Source organism: Crotalus tigris, unplaced genomic scaffold (genome assembly GCF_016545835.1).
Source record: "Crotalus tigris isolate CLP2741 ecotype Arizona unplaced genomic scaffold, ASM1654583v1 scf7180000019021.11574027:1482141, whole genome shotgun sequence".
Lineage (NCBI taxonomy): Eukaryota > Metazoa > Chordata > Lepidosauria > Squamata > Viperidae > Crotalus > Crotalus tigris.
This window is the reverse complement of record NW_024097333.1, coordinates 719,538-738,233: the sequence shown is the minus strand read 5'-3', so window position 1 is coordinate 738,233 and position 18,696 is coordinate 719,538. Positions and strand designations below refer to the sequence as shown.

The 18,696-nt window shown below is 44.8% G+C and overlaps 2 protein-coding genes across 2 annotated transcripts; both read right to left on the bottom strand.

The window, feature by feature from the left end:
- Positions 1-1,915: 1,915 nt before the first annotated feature.
- Positions 1,916-6,562, bottom strand: LOC120314955. The gene is made up of 3 exons (XM_039358547.1): positions 6,167-6,562; positions 4,729-4,878; positions 1,916-2,257 (listed from the first exon to the last, which is right to left on the bottom strand). Exons 1-3 carry the CDS (start codon positions 6,512-6,514, stop codon positions 2,102-2,104), a joined length of 654 nt encoding a protein of 217 aa, XP_039214481.1. The 5' UTR covers positions 6,515-6,562; the 3' UTR covers positions 1,916-2,101.
- A 7,133-nt stretch (positions 6,563-13,695) lies between these two features.
- LOC120314953 lies at positions 13,696-18,696 on the bottom strand. The gene is made up of 3 exons (XM_039358546.1): positions 18,079-18,696; positions 15,681-15,827; positions 13,696-14,012 (listed from the first exon to the last, which is right to left on the bottom strand). The coding sequence occupies exons 1-3, from the start codon at positions 18,649-18,651 to the stop codon at positions 13,884-13,886; spliced, it is 849 nt and encodes a 282-aa protein (XP_039214480.1). The 5' UTR covers positions 18,652-18,696; the 3' UTR covers positions 13,696-13,883.

The following is an 18,696-nucleotide window of genomic DNA, read 5'->3' as shown; positions in this document are numbered from 1 at the left end:
CAAATGGGGTCCCGACCCACAGGTTGAGAACCGCTGCTTTAAAGGGAGCTTCACTTCAAGGGACCCACCTGTGGGGTTTCTTAGGCAACAATTTAGGGGTGGTTTGTTATTGCCATCTTGTGGAAGTGTTTTACTCTGTAGCTAAGGCTCTGGAATTTTTTGTGGTGTCAGTCAAGAACCAAGAAGCACTAACTGAAGTCAGTGACTTTATTATCTGGGGTTACAGGTAATCCGTGACTTACAAGAATTTACAAGAATTCATTTAGTGACCGTTCAAAGTTACAACAGCACTGAAAAAGCGACTTAGGACTGTTTCTCACACTTATGCCTGTTGCAGCATCCCCCAGGGTCACATGATCAAACTTCAGATGCTTGGCAACTGGCATGTACTTACGACGGTTGTGGTGTCCTGAAGTCACATGATCCCCTTTTTGTGACAAGCAAAGTCAACGGGGAAGCCCGATTCATCGAACGACCCTGTTACTAACTTAGCAGCTGCAGTGATTCGCTTAACAACTGTGGGAAGAAAGGTCGTAAAAATGGGACAAAATTCACTTAACGACTGTCCTATTTAGCAACGGAACTGTTGGGCCCAGTTGCGGTTATAAGTCGAAGACTATCTGTAACTGAGAAGTCTTCCTAATTATTTTTTTTTCCTGCATTACACTGATAAATTAATCCAACGTTCACACATCATGCTAAACCAATTTCCCCCACTATACTGGTAGTCCTTGATTTACAACCGTAATGGAGCCTGCTCATTAGGGTCGCAAGTGGTGACAGTCGTAAAGCAGATCACCCACCTGATTGACCTGATTTAATGACCTTTTTTTGCAGCAGTTATTAAGCTAACATGTAGCAGTCGTAAAGTGGGTCACTCACTGGGACCAATCTGATTTTACAAGTGTTTTCTGGCAGTCGTTCAGGGAATGTGGTGGTCGTAAAACAAAGCCATTGTTGTTCGCTATCAGGGCTTCTTTTGCCAAAAAGCAGAAGCAAAAATGTCATAAATTATAGTCACATCACTGAAGGGCACTGCAAAAGGCCTTAAAAGCAGTATTTATGGAAGTATTATATGGAAGTACATAAGTATTTATGCAATGTATGTTTTTACGTAAATATTTACGTAAGTATTTAAATATTGACATAAGTATTTCAGTGTTTATTAAGTATTTAAGTAAGACCACACTTAGAATGCTGCATCCGATTTTTGTCACTAAAATACAAAAAAGATGCTGAGACTCTAGAAAGAGTGCAGAGAAGAGCAACAAAGATGATTAGGGGGCTGGAGGCTAAAACATACAAAGAACAGTTGCAGGAATAGAGAAAAGAAGGACTAGGGGTGGCATGATAGCAATATTTGAAGGGCTGCCATGAAAACTTATTTTCCAAAGCATCAGAAGGCAGGAGAAGAAAGAATGGATGGAAACAAGGAGAGAAGCAACCTGGAATTAAGGAGAAACTTCCTAACAGTTAGAACAATTAACCAGTGGAACAACCTGCCTCCAGAAGTTGTGGGTGCTCCATCACTGGAGGCTTTTAAGAAAAGACTGGACAGCCATTTGTCCCAAATGATATAGGGTTTCCTGCCTGAGCACGGGGTTGGACTAGATGACCTCCAAGGCCCCTTCCAACACTCTTATTCTATTAAATGTGGTTAGTTATCCAGTGCTCAAAATGCAGTTACATAACTGCAGGGGGAGGGGGGAGCAGCTGTTCGAACTTAGGAATGGGTCGTAATTTTTTTTCCAGGTCTGTCATAACTTTGAACAGTCACTAAGTGACCGGTTGTATGTCCAGGACTCCTATAGACATTTTCCCCCTGCATTCAAAGGCAAAGCCCTTCCCGTGATTTTCACCAGCCTAGGCAGCAGCGAGGCAGCCCAAGCTTCACAACGAAGAACTGACCACACCGTTAAACAACAACAAGGCAACGTTTATGCAATTTAATCTTCACAACTATTTGGGGAGGAAAGGGACAGAGAACTACCGGGGATTCTTGGCTGAAGTGGAGCTGCACTAGATCCCTTTTTCCAGGGAAGAATTTTGAGGCCTTGCGTCTAAGCGATTTCCCGGAAACGATGGACGAAACGGGGAGACATCAAAAGAAAGGGCCGTCCGAAAAATCCATCAAGTGGTCCACATCCACCGTGTCCGTGGAGTCTTCCCAAACCACCACCGGCTCGCAGTCCTGCCTCACCACGGCGGATTGTCGACTCCGAGCATCGACAAACATATGAACTCTGCATTTCCATTTCTGGGAAATTGGGAGAATGGTTAGAGGAAGGAGAAAATGAGTTAGGGAATTGGGGATCCCAATCACACTTGTGGGTCCAATCACACTTGGCCAATAAAGAATTCTATTCTATTCTATTCTATTCTATTCTATTCTATTCTATTCTATTCTATTCTATTCTATTCTATTCTATTCTATTCTATTCTATTTTATTCTATTCTATTCTTCATTCCACTATTCTATTCTATTTCTATTTCTATTCTATTTCATTCTATTCTTCATTCCATTATTCTATTCTATTCTATTCTATTCTATTCTATTCTATTCTATTCTATTCTATTCTATTCTATTCTATTCTATTCTTCATTCCACTATTCTATTCTATTTCTATTTCTATTCTATTCCATTCTATTCTTCATTCCATTATTCTATTCTATTCTATTCTATTCTATTCTATTCTATTCTATTCTATTCTATTCTATTCTATTCTATTCTATTCCATTCCATATTTTCTATTCTATTCTATTCTATTCTATTCTATTCTATTCTATTCTATTCTATTCTATTCTATTCCATTCCTGATTAAAGATTCTCCTCCAGGCTTCTAACTCATGGGAAGATAAACCAACATGTGTCTAAAAACTGAGCAAAACAAAGCAACAAAAATTAAATCAATTCACATCACTGTGAACACTCTAAGTGTGTGTGTGTAAAAACTAAACCTATCTGGTTCTCAGCCGTATTGGTTCATAAGAACCACCCTTTCAAGTAATCACTGTAGTAGGTAGGATTAATGGAATCAGCTCTGCTCTATCAGCCACATACACTCCATCTTCAAAGATCACTGTAGATGTGATCTGGAACACAGTGGTGACTTCTTTGGTCTGATAAAGCAGAGCCCAGCGCGGAGAACTGGAGTAGAAAATACACAGATGGGGAAGGTCAGATTTGGAGAAGACAAACTCTTGAATTCTCCAGCTGTTTGCTCATCCACTCAAGCCACAAAAAATTAGCTTTCCCCAAAAAGGGATCCTGCAATTTGTCCTCCAGTTTGGGGTAGAACTGGGTTTTGACATTTCTTTCAAAGGAGATTGGGATTTGGGGGATTTGGGGTGCAAATTAGCTCTTTTATAGACACCACCCCCAAATCTCACACTCTGCGAAATCTCCTCCTGTCTTCCCCACAACAACAACTCTGTGAGGTGAGTAGGGCTCAGACAAAGTTACTCAGCTGGTTTTCCTGCTTAAGACAGGACTAGAACTCACCGTCTCCTGGTGATTCACCCCAAATCACCCAGGTGGCTTTCGTGCCTAAGGCAGGACTAGAACTCACCGTCTCCTGGTGATTCACCCCAAATCACCCAGGTGGCTTTTGTGCCTAAGGCAGGACTAGGACTCACCGTCTCCTGGTGATTCACCCCAAATCACCCAGGTGGCTTTCGTGCCTAAGGCAGGACTAGAACTCACCGTCTCCTGGTGATTGGCCCAATGTTATCCTGCCCAAAGTCACCCAATCGGTGTCTAAGGAGGGACTAGAACTCAGTGTCTTCCGGTTTCTAGCGTGGTGTCTTCGCCAGCAAACTGAACTGGCCCTATCAATATTGAAATTATCCGAACTGGACTTACAACCCATCTTCCCTTAAGCCAGTGGTTCTCAACCTGTGGGTCGGGACCCCATTTGGGGTCGAACGACCATTTCACGGGGGTCGCCAAACAACACAGTCCGTCATTTTTTCCCCCCTTTTCCTTAGCTGTGCCACTCCCTTTTATTCTATTGTATATATATATACATTGCTTACTGGTGTACATTGCTTAGAGAGTGCTTGCACTTAAAGCGGTATATAAGTCTCATAAATAAATAAATAAACAAACAAACAAATAAACAAATAAATAAATATTGGCTTTTGAAAGCCAATAGAATAGGCTCTCTTGAATAGAGTCTAATTCTATGGGCTTTCCAAAGCCAATAGGAATTGTCCGGGCTGTCTCTGCCCTGCTGAGCCCGCCAAAAGTCCCAGTCTGCAAACGGGGCTGCACCCGTTGAGTAATCCTCGACTTACGACCGGTTGAGTAGTCCTCGACTTACGACCGGTTGGGGGTCGCGGCATTAAAAAGGTTGAGAACCACTGCCTTAAGCTCTCTGAGCACAGAGGTAGGGGTGTTCCCTTATATCCTGTCCCCCGTCTGCCCACCGCCCCCCCCCCCATCTAGGGCAGCACTTCTACAAAAGCATTCAGTTGATGCTTCTGACGCTGGAGAGACAGAGATGGTCCTGGTTTGCTTAAAACTGAGGTCTTTTGTTCTTCTCCAGCTTCTTGGTTTCTTCTGGAATATTTCAGTCCGGGAACCATGGCAGAGACACCCCCTTACCTGCAGCCGGTACTGGAACTGGAGAGCCACTATGCAGACTTACAGACTGTGAAAGAATGCCAGCGCTACCCAGACGGGCGACCTTGGCAACAGGGTCCCACGGACGTGGGCTGTGACCTCACCTTCTGTTCCTGCTTGGGCAAAGCCACGCACAGAGCCGCTTTTGAGGATCGACGCCTGTACCACGGGACTGCAGACTCTCGGCCTTGTTCTTTGGTACAATTGGTGTTCACCAAAAATAGCGGGAAGCTCAGCATAGTGCCAACGGCGCTCTGGAAGAAGGATCGGAATGACAGAGTTGGAAGGGACCTCGGAGGTCATCTAGCCCAACCCCCTGCTCCAACAGGAGACCCTGTACCATTCCAGACACAGGGCTGTTCCAGTCTCTTCTTGAAAAACCTCCAGTGATGGAGCAGCCACAACTTCTGGAGCAGTGGTTCTCAACCTTTTTAATGCCGCGACCCCCCAACCGGTTGTAAGTCGAGGACTACTCAACCGGTCGTAAATCGAGGACTACTCAACTGGTGCAGCACCGTTTGCAGAATGGGACTTTTGGCGGGGGCCAAAGCAGGACAGAGACAGCCTGGACAATTCCTATTGGCTTTTGAAAGCCAATAGAATTAGACTCTATTCAAGAGCCAATAGAATAAAAGGGAGCAGCACAGCTAAGGAAAAGGGGGGGGAAATGGCGGATCGCGTTGTTTGGCGACCCCCGTGAAATGGTCGTTCAACCCCAAATGGGGTCCCGACCCACAGGTTGAGAACCACTGCCATAGACAATATCTCCTTGCAATGTCTAACTGCTGTTTCTTTTTTTTTAATTGAAAAGTTTTATACAAATTTTGATGCAATATGAAATCCCCCCCTACCTCCCCCCTCCCATACCCTCCCCCCTTACTTCCCAGAGCTGATTACAGGGTTTAAAAAAAAGAAACAAACAAACAAATCTAACTGCTGTTTCTGAACTGGCAAGCAATGTGTCATGGTTCCGAAAAGAAGCAGCTTTTCAAAGAACTTTGAGGCTTTATTTACCTTAAAGAATCCTTTTATTGCTACATAGCTTTGGCACGTACATAATGAAGCCAAAAACTGAATCCTCCCACCTTTCAATCACCCGTAACAAAGCATAACTCACTCCTTCATTTTACAGTCATCAATCACGTTCTCCAATTAGTTTGAAGTGTGAACTGTCCCTCCCGTAACTCCTCCGGTTACAGCTGACCTTGGCAATGCCGTACTGAAATATTGTTATGGTTAACTAGCATACTTTCCCACCCGCTAGGCTAGCGTTGTCTGCTTTAACTCTAGAAGTGATATGCAGGCTAAATAAAACATGTGTGCTTCTTCATATATGGCAAGCAAGACCATCCGATGTTAGCAGCCTTGACACAATGCACACCTGAAGGACTGTTCTTGGGACTCATTTTTGGAGTGGAAGCAGGCCAATGACAGGTGGATGGGTGCTAATTTGGGATAGGGCAGGGGTAGCCAAACTCCTCTCTGGACGCATAATCCATCATCCCCACCTGGGCCCATTTGCAAGGCTGTCCCTTGGGTTACCTGCACTTTGATATTGATATCTTCTATAGGTCTGTAGAAAGTATCAGGGTTGCGTTTGTTGAAGTAATTCATGGCTTGTTCCTTCAAGAATGTGAATTCAAAGGAGCTTTCACTGTTGCGCTGCATCCGTTCGCGATACTCCTTTGCGTTTTCTTCCAGTTCTTCCGAATTGGGTTCCTCTGGACCCTCTTTTGCCGGTTCTTGAGAAGTGGAGTTCTCTTTAGGGCAGCAACTTTTTTCTGGGGGCACTCCTGGTCCACAACATTCCTTTTTCTCCTCCTCCACCGAGGTCCCCCACACCAGGACACAGGCCAGGAACAGCTGAAGGCCCACCAGGGAACGCCTCATGATGGACAGGAGATGCACTGAAGGTCGAAACCGTGGGCTGGAGGGGGAGGCCCGTTGATATACCTCTGAAGAAGCCTCACCCTCCAGGAAGCTCCACCCTTGAATCCAGAAGAAGGCGTCCTTCTCAGGCTGGATCACTTCTGCTAAACGTGGTCCAAACAGAAGAGTTGGTCAAGCAGAACATCCTCGCCCGAATGTTCACCTTTTCCCTTTCTTCTCTTATTTAAACATTTCTTCCGACTCACTGGTGGAGGTTGAGTTTGACAGGAGGCTAAGCATTTCTGAAATTATACATCATTTTGCTTAGCTGTCTTCCATCTTCTGGGAAGAATCTCAGGCAAATTTATTTTTTTTTTGCAAGGCGCATTCAGAAGCACACCATCTGTCTGAATGGGCCTTTTCCTGACACTCCCCCCCCCCGCAGGTATGATTGATGTTTAGCTTGGAAGCTCATGCTTGGCAGGCTGGTTGAGGTATGATATAGCACGATCTCACTGTTACATTGTGCAGAAGGCCATGGTTAGGTGGCACTGCAGGTTGATTTCAAACTTTTCAAGATTTCTTGGAGAACGGTGGGATCCTTAATACTTTCTGAGCTCAGTTGTTTTCTTGCAGACATTTCATTACCAAGGTAATATCGTCAATGCATCGATTTTATTATCTTCTAGACTGATAATGAAATGTCTGCAAGAAAATGACCAAGCTCAGAGAGCACCAAGGACATCCACCTCATCCTCTCCACAAATCCCACTCTCTTCTAGCACTGATGAAGTTGCTTAGATGGGCTATGAAATGTCAGCAAGAAAACCACCAAGCTCAGAGAACGCCAAAGACGCCACAGTCCTTTTCCTTTCCTCCTCCTCCTCTTCTTCTTCCTCCTCCTCCTCCTCCTCCTCCTCCTCCTCTCCACAAATCCCACTCTCTTCTAGCACTGATGGGGTTGCTTAGATCAGGGCTTTTCAACCAGTGGTACGGGTACCACCTGTGATACATTGGCACCTGGCAGGTGGTACGTGACCATCCCAGAAAAGTAGTGGGGAAGGGAATGAGCTGAACCGGTGGCAGCACCGCACAAGCCTGAGAGAGAGAGGGCTGGAGCTGCAGGGCTGTCAGGGCTCAGCAGAAGTGCCAGGATCAGCGCTTCTTCGGCTGGAGGTCGGCGCTGATCCTGATGCTTCCGCTGAGCCATGCTGGCTCAGGAATTCTGGGAGTTGAAGTCCACGAGTCATAAAAGAGCCAAGGTTGGCTTAAGGGACAAATAATTCTGTTCACCAGGGGACAGAATGAACCTGTTTTATGGATTCACCCCATCCTTTAAGCCAGGAATAGGCAACCTTGGCTTTTTTTATGACTGGTGGACTTCAACTCCCAGAATTCCTGAGCCAGCCATGCTGAGGGGAAATTGAGAGGTTTCCAAGCTGTTTTGGGGGGCTATGTCTTAATTTCACCAAAATCTCTGAGGTTCCAAGAAGGCCAAAGTTTCAGATCTTTCTTCAGACAGTGAAAGGGGGACTTTTTCCTAATGTTGTATTCTAGAAAAGTATGACTCTAGAAAGATGTTGAGACTACAGAAAGAGTGCAGAAAACATGATTTGAGGGCTGGAGATTAAAACATACGAAGAACGGCTGCAGGAATTGGGTTTGTCTAGTTTAATGAAAAGAAGGCCTGGGGTGACAGGACAGCAGTGTTGGAATATTTGAGGGGCTGCCACAAAGAAGGGGGGGTGTCAATCTATTCTCCAAAGCACCTGAAGGCAGGACAAGAGGCAATGAATGGGAACTAATTAAGGAGAGACACAAACTAGAACTAAGGAGGAGGAGAGTGGTGAAGGAGAGGAGAGGAAGAAGAGGGAAGTAGGGAAGAGAAGAAAGGGAGAAAGAAGGTAAAGAAGAAGGAGTGTGGATACGGTGAAAGGGGAAATGGTCGAGCAACACCAAAGTTATGTGTATGTATTTATTTCATTTTGTTAAAAGTATCTGTATGTGAGTGTGGAGGGAATGTATGTTAATATCTGATAAGTATTACGGTATATGTATGGGGGAGAGTTTGAAAAAATAAAAAAATATTTAAAAAAAAAAACTAGAACTAAGGAGAAATTTCCTGACAGTCAGAACAATTACTGTAATCAGTGGAACAACTTGCCTCCAGAAATTGTGGGTACTCCATCATTGGAGGTTTTCAAGAAGAAACTGGAACAGCCATTTGTCCAGAATGGCACAGGGGTTCCTGCTTGAGCAGGCGGTTGGACTAGAAGACCTCCAAGGTCCCTTCCAACTGTTATACAGCTGCTGTTACCTTGTGTAATCTAGGAATGTGAGATCACAACAACCAGGTGAGTCAGCCACCTGGACTTCCAATCCCACTGGTGAAAGAAAAATCAGGCCCAGTTCCAAGCCGGGAGTAAATAAAATGGAGGCTGCTTAGAAAGAAGGTTCCAGTTTATTGAAGAGCAGAATCTACAACAGCATGTAGTTCTGGGACAGCTGACCCGGAAACACCTGCTATTGGTGGTTCTGCTCATCAATAAACTGGAACCTTCTTTCTAAGCAGCCTCCATTCTATTTACTCCTGGCTTGGAACTGGACCTGATTTTTCTTTCAACACCAACACACAGGAACACCCAGTTAGAAGAAGCCAGCCTGGCTGATTTGGGGTTTCAGTAGGACACTATCTAGCTCAGCGTTTCTCAAGCTTGGCCACTTTAAGATGGGTGGGCTTAGCTCCCAGAATTCCCCAGCCAGCATGGGAATTGAAGTCCATATATCTTAAAGTGCCCAAGGTCAAGGGACAGCCCTGATTGTGATGCAACCTCTCCAGCCTCCTTTCAACAAAGCAACTTTGTACACCTCTGTTGTTGTTGCCTGGCACGGCCCTTCCTGGCACGCTTCTCCTTGTGTCTTGTGTTCCCCCCAAGCATCAACTCAGGTCTTTGAAGTCAACCAAAATTAAGCCCAGGTCAGTGGAATGGGTAGATTTCTGAACAATTAAGAAGGGACACCATTGATTGGGATTTGTGTCGGCAAGGTTTTGGCAAGCGCATTATTTTGATCTGATGAAAGATATCCTGTTTCCAAGTGAGCCACAGTCCAAAGAAAAGTTCAGGTGGGTCACAAAGGGTTTGGCTGAAGCCAAAGTCAACCTGGCATTTTCTGCGGTTTCTGATGCTAAATGTCACTGCCCTTCAGTGTGGTTCCTTCTACAGCTGTCTGGCTCTGGTGTGCGGGTTGACCAAAAGGCTACCATAGACAATCCCTGATCGTGCTTTGTGTTCAAGCTCAGGGTGAAATGATGTAATGCATTTTCTCTTATAAAGCAGGTGTCCTGGGTAGCACAGACCTGTATGCCCTCCCTCCCTTCTTTTTTCCAACCTATATCCTTCCTTCTTTCCTTCCTTCCTTTCTTCCCTCCTTCCTCCCTCCTTCCCTCCCGAAAAGACCAGCCTGAAGATGACGAATGGGACTTCATTGAAACGTCGCCAAGACACTTCCAATTTTACACGAGAGAAAATCCGAATAATATATATATAAGTCACAGTAAAGACATCTGCCTGCAAAAGTTGCTCCTAGACTGGAGCGAAATGCCTGCAAAAGTTGCTCCTAGACTGGAGCGAAATGCAGAGCAGATTGCTTTGTATTTGGTAGACCGGGTGCTCCACCCAACATATATCCTCCCTGGATTCTGCTAACAGGCATGAGGGGGAACCTGTGGCCTAGAGGTTAATACAGCTACCTAACATGCAGCCTCCGTCATCTTCAGGCTGATGTTTTTGGCTTCGTGCTTCTAGGAGGAATTTGTGATCATAGCTGTTTCCTCCTTTTAACTGCCAGTGGGGGTGTGAACTGATTGGGTGGGAGCTTGGCTGTGTTGGAAAAAGTGAATGAGGGAGGGTGGGAGGGTGGGAGGAAGGAAGGAGATATGTTGGAAAAGTGAGTGAGTGAGTGAGTGAGGTGAGTGCGGAAGGGAAGGAGGGAGGAAGGAGGGAAGGAAGGAAGGAAGGAAGGAAAGAAGGAAGGATATAGGTTGGAAAAAAGAAGGGAGGGAGGGAATACAGGTCTGTGCTACCCAGGACACCTGCTTTATAAGAGAAAATGCATTACATCATTTCACCCTGAGCTTGAACACAAAGCACAATCAGGGATTGTCTATGGTAGCCTCTTGGTCAATCCGCACACCAGAGCCAGACAGCTGTAGAAGGAACCACACTGAAGGGCAGTGACATTTAGCATCAGAAACCGCAGAAAGTGCAAGGTTGACTTTGGCTTCAGCCAAACGCTTCGTGACCCACCTGAACTTTTCTTTGGACTGTGGAGCACTTGGAAACAGGATACCTTTCATCAGACCAAAATAATGCGCTTGCCAAAACCTTGCCGACACAAATCCCAATCAATGGTGTCCCTTCTTCATTGTTCAGAAATCTACCCATTCCACTGACCTGGGCTTAATTTTGCTTGACTTCAAAGACCTGGGTTGATGCTTGGGGGGAACACAAGACACAAGGAGAAGCGTGCCAGGAAGGGCCGTGCCAGGCAACAACAACAGAGGTGTACAAAGTTGCTTTGTTGAAAGGAGGCTGGAGAGGTTGCATCACAATCAGGGCTGTCCCTCGACCTTGGGCACTTTAAGATATATGGACTTCAATTCCCATGCTGGCTGGGGAATTCTGGGAGCTAAGCCCACCCATCTTAAAGTGGCCAAGCTTGAGAAACGCTGAGCTAGATAGTGTCCTACTGAAACCCCAAATCAGCCAGGCTGGCTTCTTCTAACTGGGTCTTCCTGTGTGTTGAAAGAAAAATCAGGTCCAGTTCCAAGCCAGGAGTAAATAGAATGGAGGATGCTTAGAAAGAAGGTTCCAGTTTATTGATGAGCAGAACCACCAATAGCATGTGTTTCCGGGTCAGCTGTCCCAGAACTACATGCTGTTGTAGATTCTGCTCTTCAATAAACTGGAACCTTCTTTCTAAGCAGCCTCCATTTTATTTACTCCCGGCTTGGAACTGGGCCTGATTTTTCTTTCAACAGTGGGATTGGAAGTCCAGATGGCTGACTCACCTGGTTGTTGTGATCTCACATTCCTAGATTACACAAGGTAACAGCAGCTGTATAACAGTTGGAAGGGACCTTGGAGGTCTTCTAGTCCAACCGCCTGCTCAAGCAGGAACCCCTGTGCCATGCTGGACAAATGGCTGTTCCAGTTTCTTCTTGAAAACCTCCAATGATGGAGTACCCACAATTTCTGGAAGCAAGTTGTTCCACTGATTACAGTAATTGTTCTGACTGTCAGGAAATTTCTCCTTAGTTCTAGTTAGTGTCTCTCCTTAATTAGTTCCCATTCATTGCTTCTTGTCCTGCCTTCAGGTGCTTTGGAGAATAGATTGACACCCCCTCTTCTTTGTGACAGCCCCTCAAATATTCCAACACTGCTGTCCTGTCACCCTAGACCTTCTTTTCATTAAACTAGACAAACCCAATTCCTGCAGCCGTTCTTCGTATGTTTTAATCTCCAGCCCTCAAATCATGTTTTCTGCACTCTTTCTGTAGTCTCAACATCTTTCTAGAGTCATGCTTTTCTAGAATACAACATTAGGAAAAAGTCCCCCTTTCACTGTCTGAAGAAAGATCTGAAACTTTGGCCTTCTGGGAACCTCAAAGATTTTGGTGAAATTAAGACATAGCCTAGACCAGGGGTAGGCAACCTTGGCTCTTTTATGACTTGTGGACTTCAACTCCCAGAATTCCTGAGCTAGCATGGCTCAGCATGGCAACCTCTCCCTTTCCTCTCAGCGTGGCTGGCTCGGGAATTCTGGGAGTTGAAGTCCACGAGTCATAAAAGAGCCAAGGTTGCCTATTCCTGGCTTAAAGGATGGGGTGAATCCATAAAACGGGTTTGTTCTGTCCCCTGGTGAACACAATTATTTGTCCCTTAAGCCAGAGGTAGGCAACCTTGGCTCTTTTATGACTTATGGACTTCAACTCCCAGAATTCCTGAGCCAGCCATGCTGAGGGAAAAGAGAGAGGTCTCCAAGCTGAGGGAGGACATGACAGCAGCGTTCCAATATTTGAGGGGCTGCCACAAAGAAGAGGGGGGGGAGTCTACTTATCTTCCAAAACACCAGAGGGCAGGACAAGAAACAATGGATGGAAACTGACCAAAGAGAGAAGCAACCTGGAATTAAGGAGAAATTTCCTAACAGTGACGACAATTAACCAGTGGAACAGCTTGCCACCAGAAGTTGCGGATGCTCCATCTCTAGAGGCTTTGAAGAAGAAATTGGACATCCATTTGTCTGAGATGGTATAGGTCAGTGGTGGCAAAACTATGGCATGCGTGCCAGAGGCAACACTCAAGAGTCTTTTTTGTGGCACACACACCACCACGGCCAGCAGCTTGCCGCTGCCCAGAGCGGCAACCCCACCAGGCATAAAGGAGGCAAAGCGGCCAGCTAGCAAGCTCGAATAGAGGTGTAAAGCATGCCCACACCTACTAAGCCAAAGGCCACCCTGAGCAGGGAAAACTGGATCCCCATCGGCGCTATGACCCCCCAGCCCCCCAGCTAGGTATCAACGCTGCAAATATTGTATATTCTTGCTTTTGATAATATGCAGAATTGTCTGGTAAATATGGGGTTAATAAAGAGCAGAAGGGGCATTGGGGGTAAAGCCCGGGAAAGAAAGAGGAAGAAAACATTTGACCTTCACACTAATTGGATAATGTGAGATATGACGGCTAATTTAGGGAGGGAACATGCTGATAATTTGACTGCTCAGAGGAAGAGAACTTAGATCCTAGCATCCCTCCCTTGTGCCTGTGCTGACATTTTGTAACAATAAAAGACTTTTAGGAAAATAAATGCCTGGAAGTTCTTTGGAATGTTTCATTAGCCGGAACCACAACACTAGGATTGCATGTCTCCCCCCCATCTATGCTGGGCCTCCTGCCCACCGCCCCACCCTCCAGAGACCCCCTGGATCTCCCCCAATCCTGCCTGGCCCCTACAGGCATCCCCCCCACACAGTTCATCATAGGGTTTAGCTTCCAGACTCTTTGTCATCGCACACATTCACACACACACACACACACACAAATTGAAAACACTGGCTCTCCATCATGCAGTTGTACAGCTCCATCCTTCAACCAGTCCCACAAGACCCAATAACTGAAGAAGAGGCAACACATAGCCAGATCTGTGCAATTTAATTTTATTCTCCTATTTCAGAACAAGGGCAAAGGCAGAGCTGTGAAGGGGATGAGATGGGAGCGCACTGGATTCCCTTCAGGGTGGGCGAGTCGGGAGGGTGGGTAGTTGCGTCTAAGTGATTATGCGGTTATGAGGGAAGGCAAAGGGGGTGCTTTCCTCCCAGAACTGAGCATCAGAAGGGGAGACCCTTAAAAAGTTTGGGAAATTGTTTAATTCCTGGGATTATAATGCAGTCCTGGCTGACGACAGCTTTCGTTTCGGTTCTCATGTCAACGAAGATACCAAAGGTGCAGTTGTGTTTCTAAAGACAGCAAAGAAAGAGTGTTAGAAAATGGGGGGCATTTGATAAGACCCTGGTGCTGGGGCTTTGGGTCAGGAAGCTTGAGAGAAGAGCTGGCCTGGTTTCAAACAACATGACTGGATCACTGGAAGATTTAGCTGCTAAATTTGCACAAGGCACCAAGGCTGCTTTTGGTCGTGGCGTTTTGTGGCACAGTTTGGTCTAGTGGTTAAAACACTAGGCCAGAAAGTAGGAGACTGTGAGTTCTAGTCCCACCTTAGGGATAAAAGCCAAGTGGATGACTTTGGGTCTATCACTAGGAGTTGGTGAGTTCTAGTCCCGTCTTAGCCATGAAAGCTACCTGGGTGACTTTGGGCCAATTGCTAGGAGACTGTGAGTTCTAGTCCCGCCTTAGCCATGAAAGCTACCTGGGTGACTTTGGGCCAATCTCTAGGAGACTGTGAGTTCTAGTCCCGCCTTAGCCATGAAAGCTACCTGGGTGACTTTGGGCCAATCGCTAGGAGATGGTGAGTTCTAGTCCCACCTTAGTCATGAAAGCCGGCTAAGAGTAAGTTGTTTTGGATATGTTCGCTGCCTTGGATTATTTGTCAAAATAATAAAGAAGCTCATGCCATTATTATTTATTAAATTTATATGCCACCCATCTGATTCTGTTGCATGAATCCAGGCTAAGATTTTGGTCAGTTTGGTCACATAGGTTGGATTCAGGCCTTACAGCGTCATCGCCATCCTGTGACATGGTGATGTGCTAATCATAGTTTATGGGAGGCTTGCGCCATTTCTGCTGCAGAAGAAGCACCCTTTCGCTTAAAATGAAATGTTTTGCCCTCTTCTTTATTTCCTGATTGTTCATTGCTTGTGTTTTGACACGCACGGGGAGTCCTCGATGTACCACCGTTCACTTAATGACCATTTGAAGTTACAACAGCACTGAAAAAAGTGACTTATGACCAGGGCTTTTTTTCACATAGAACGCCCAGAACGGAGTTCCGGCACCTTTTTTTAGATGGAACCTTGTAGGGTAGGCAAGGCGGGTTGTATGACGTGTGTGAGTTCTCACACCTTTTTATTTTTTTAGAAAAAAAGCACTGCTTATGACCATTTTTCGTAGTTATGACCTTTGCAGCATCCTCAGGGTTAGGTGATCAAAATTCAAACGCTTGTTCCCTTTGGCGACCCTCTGAAAAGCCAGATTCACTTAACAACCGTGCAACTGGAGCGATTCACTTAGCAACTGGGGCAAGGAAGGTCGTAAAACGGGACAGAACACATTTAACAACGGTTTTGCTCAGCATAGGAAGTTGTAAGCTTCCCTGGGGTCTTAAGTCGAGGACTACTTAACAACCGTGCAACTGGAGCGATTCACTTAGCAACTGGGGCAAGAAAGGTCGTACAATGGGACAGAACACATTTAACAACGGTTTTGCTCAGCATAGGAAGTTGTAAGCTTCCCTGGGGCCTTAAGTCGAGGACTACCTGTAGGGTTAGCTCCCTGGAGTTGGGCAGTTGTATAATTTTTAAAAACCAAAGAAGAAAGAGGATTTTGTGAGCTGGGCGGCCCACTAAATTTTCAGACCACCGAGTCTTATTCAACCACCCCCCTTTAAAACCGACTATCGTTCCGCTAGGCAGGGCAGACTGTTCGAGATTCGAACTCGCGACATTTACCTCCTGATTCGGTTGTGGCAGAAGCTGGCAACCCTCCTTCTCCAGGTAGGTTCTTGAATACTCCACGCCAGCCTCTTCCTCTTCGTTTTTGGTGCAGTTGGTCTTGCCCAAAAGCATCTTGACGTAGACCATGACCCCGATGGCTTTCTGGTGTCAAAGAAGAAGAAGAACCCACATTTCAGAACATTGATCGCTGCACCTGCCACTCGTCCTTAAAATCCCCAGGACGCTTTGTACCGCGTTGGGGTGAGTTCAGTTCGAACCCCCAAACTTTCTAGGGCTCGGTTACAGTTAAAGATGTAAGGGAGGCATTTGGATCCCTTACATTTGGCGTTTGGATCCCCCAAAGTTGTCCCGCATGTATCCGAATTTACAGCCCAAATGTTGGAGATGTGGAAATTTAGATGCAACTTATTTTCACATTTGGTGGATTTGTAGAGATATTAAAGCTTTTTGGATTCAGATCTGGTGGGATATTCAAAAGGTTTTTAAGAGAAAGAGAAAGTTTACTCCGCAATTATTTTTGTTGGGTATTATTGTAGATTTGGATGTTAAAGAAATTAGTTTAATGTTGAATCTTATAACAGCTGCAAGATTATTGGTGGGGCAATATTAGAAGAAAAACTCACTGCCTACTCTGGAAGAATGGATATTTAAGGTGTCTAATTTAGCAGAAATGGCGAAAATCTCCGCCTACTTGAAGGATCAATCACGAGAAAAATATATTACTGTTTGGAGAAGATGGATTGATTATATTGATTATATTCAAAAGAAATATGAAATTGATAAGTATTATCTAGCATATTGTAGATGTTAGATAATTATTAATAGTTTTAATTATATTTTTATTTTTGTTTTAATTTGTTAATATTTGTTTTGAAAAGGAGTTAAAGTGTGTTATGGTTTTGTTTGATACTATAGTTGGCTTATGTTAGACAGGTTATGTTTGTTTATTTGTTACCCTGTAATCAGCTCTGGGAAGTGGGGGAGGGGGGAAGGGGTGGGAGGGGTTTATATTGTAAAATTTTATAAAACTTATAATAATAAAAAAAAAGATGTAAGGGTGGGCTGCTTTGGAACATGTGCAGAGCGCCTTTCAGTCTCAGCCGTCAGGGAAGGAGAGTTTGCACAGTGTTTGCGCACACACACACAGGCGTAGAAAAGAAATAAATGTTGATGGAGAGAAGAAAACGAAAAGAATAAATAGGCTTTACATAAAAGTGATGAGAGGGAGGTGGAAGACTAGAAACCAGAGGCTTTGAGTTCTAGTCCTGCCTTAGGCATGAAAATTGAATCAAAATTCAAATGCTTGGCAACTGGTTCATATTGATGATGGTCGCCGTGTCCTGGGGTCACGTGATCCGCTTTTTGCAACCTTCTGACCAGCCAAGTCAAACCAAGAAGCCCGATTCACTGAACAACCGGGTTCTTAAACTAACAACTGCTGTGATTCACTTAACAACCGGGGGAAGAAAGATGGTAAAACGGGGCAAAACTCGCTTAACAACCATCTTGCTTACCAAAGGCAATTTGGGGCTCAGTTGTCGTAAGTTGAGGACTATCTGCAATAAACTTGTCTGAAATGGTATAGGTTCTCCTGCTCGAGCAGGGGGCTGGACTAGAAGACCTCCAAGGTCCCTTCCAACTTCTATTCTATTCTATTCCGTTCCGTTCCGTTCCATTCCATTCCATTCCATTCCATTCCATTCCATTCTATTCTATTCTATTCTATTCTATTCTATTCTATTCTATTCTATTCTATTCTATTCCATTCCATTCCATTCCATTCTATTCTATTCCATTCTCTATTTCACATTCTATTCTATTCTATTCTATTCTATTCTATTCTATTCTATTCTATTCTATTCCATTCCATTCCATTCCATTCTCTATTTCACATTCTATTCTATTCTATTCTATTCTATTCTAATCTGTTCTGTTCTATTCTATTCTATTCCATTCTATTCCATTCCATTCCATTCCATTCCATTCCATTCTCTATTTCATATTCTGTTCTATTCTATTCCATTCCATTCCATTCCATTCTCTATTTCACATTCTATTCTCTATTTCACATTCTATTCTATTCTATTCTGTTCTGTTGTGTTCTGTTCTGTTCTATTCTATTCTATTCCATTCCTTTCCATTCTATTCCATTCTCTATTCTATTCTATTCTATTCCATTCCATTCCATTCTCTATTTCATATTCTATTCTATTCTGTTCTATTCTATTCTATTCTATTCTATTCTATTCTATTCTATTCTATTCTATTCTATTCTATTCTATTCTATTCTTTGGTATGATATACTTAATTGTATGTTCCTTAATATGTAACACTTTGTAAGGACATAAAGTTATGGGGGGGGGCTTTGCTGGCCGAGTGTATTTCTGCTCACCTGAACCTCCACTTGAGCATCCTCCAGATGTTTGTAGTAGGCTCCATCGATTCCTTGGTTGTAGTAGGCAATCGCTTGCTCTTTCCTGTGGTGTCGCACGGCATCCATGCTTTGAGCTGCCAGTTCTGCTATGTCCCTCTGTTCTGCTTCTGCCACGTGCTTGTAATATTCGCTTGAGTCCGAACTTGCTTCTTCCGACTCTTCCAAACGGGGGTGTCTCTTTTTAGGACGCTTTTTTGCAACGTGGGGGTGCTTCTTTTTGTCGGCTTCTTCTCCTCCTCCATGGGAATGCCTCTTTTTGCAACATTTATCCTCCACGTGATGATGCCTCTTCTCGCAACAACACTGCTCTTCCTCGTGATGATGCCTCTTCTCGCAACAACACTGCTCTTCCTCGTGGTGGCACCTCTTCTCACAACATTCTTCCACGCAGCGATGCCTCTTTACACAATGACACTCCTCTTCGGAAGAACTCTCCTCCTCTTCCATGCAACATTTCCCTTTGGCCACAAGCACGGCCAGCAGCAGAACGCAGCCGAGAAGCAGCTGTAAACCCAGCCAGGACCTTCTCATGGTGGCCAGGAGATGCTGAAACAAGCCAAAGATCCTGGCTGGAGG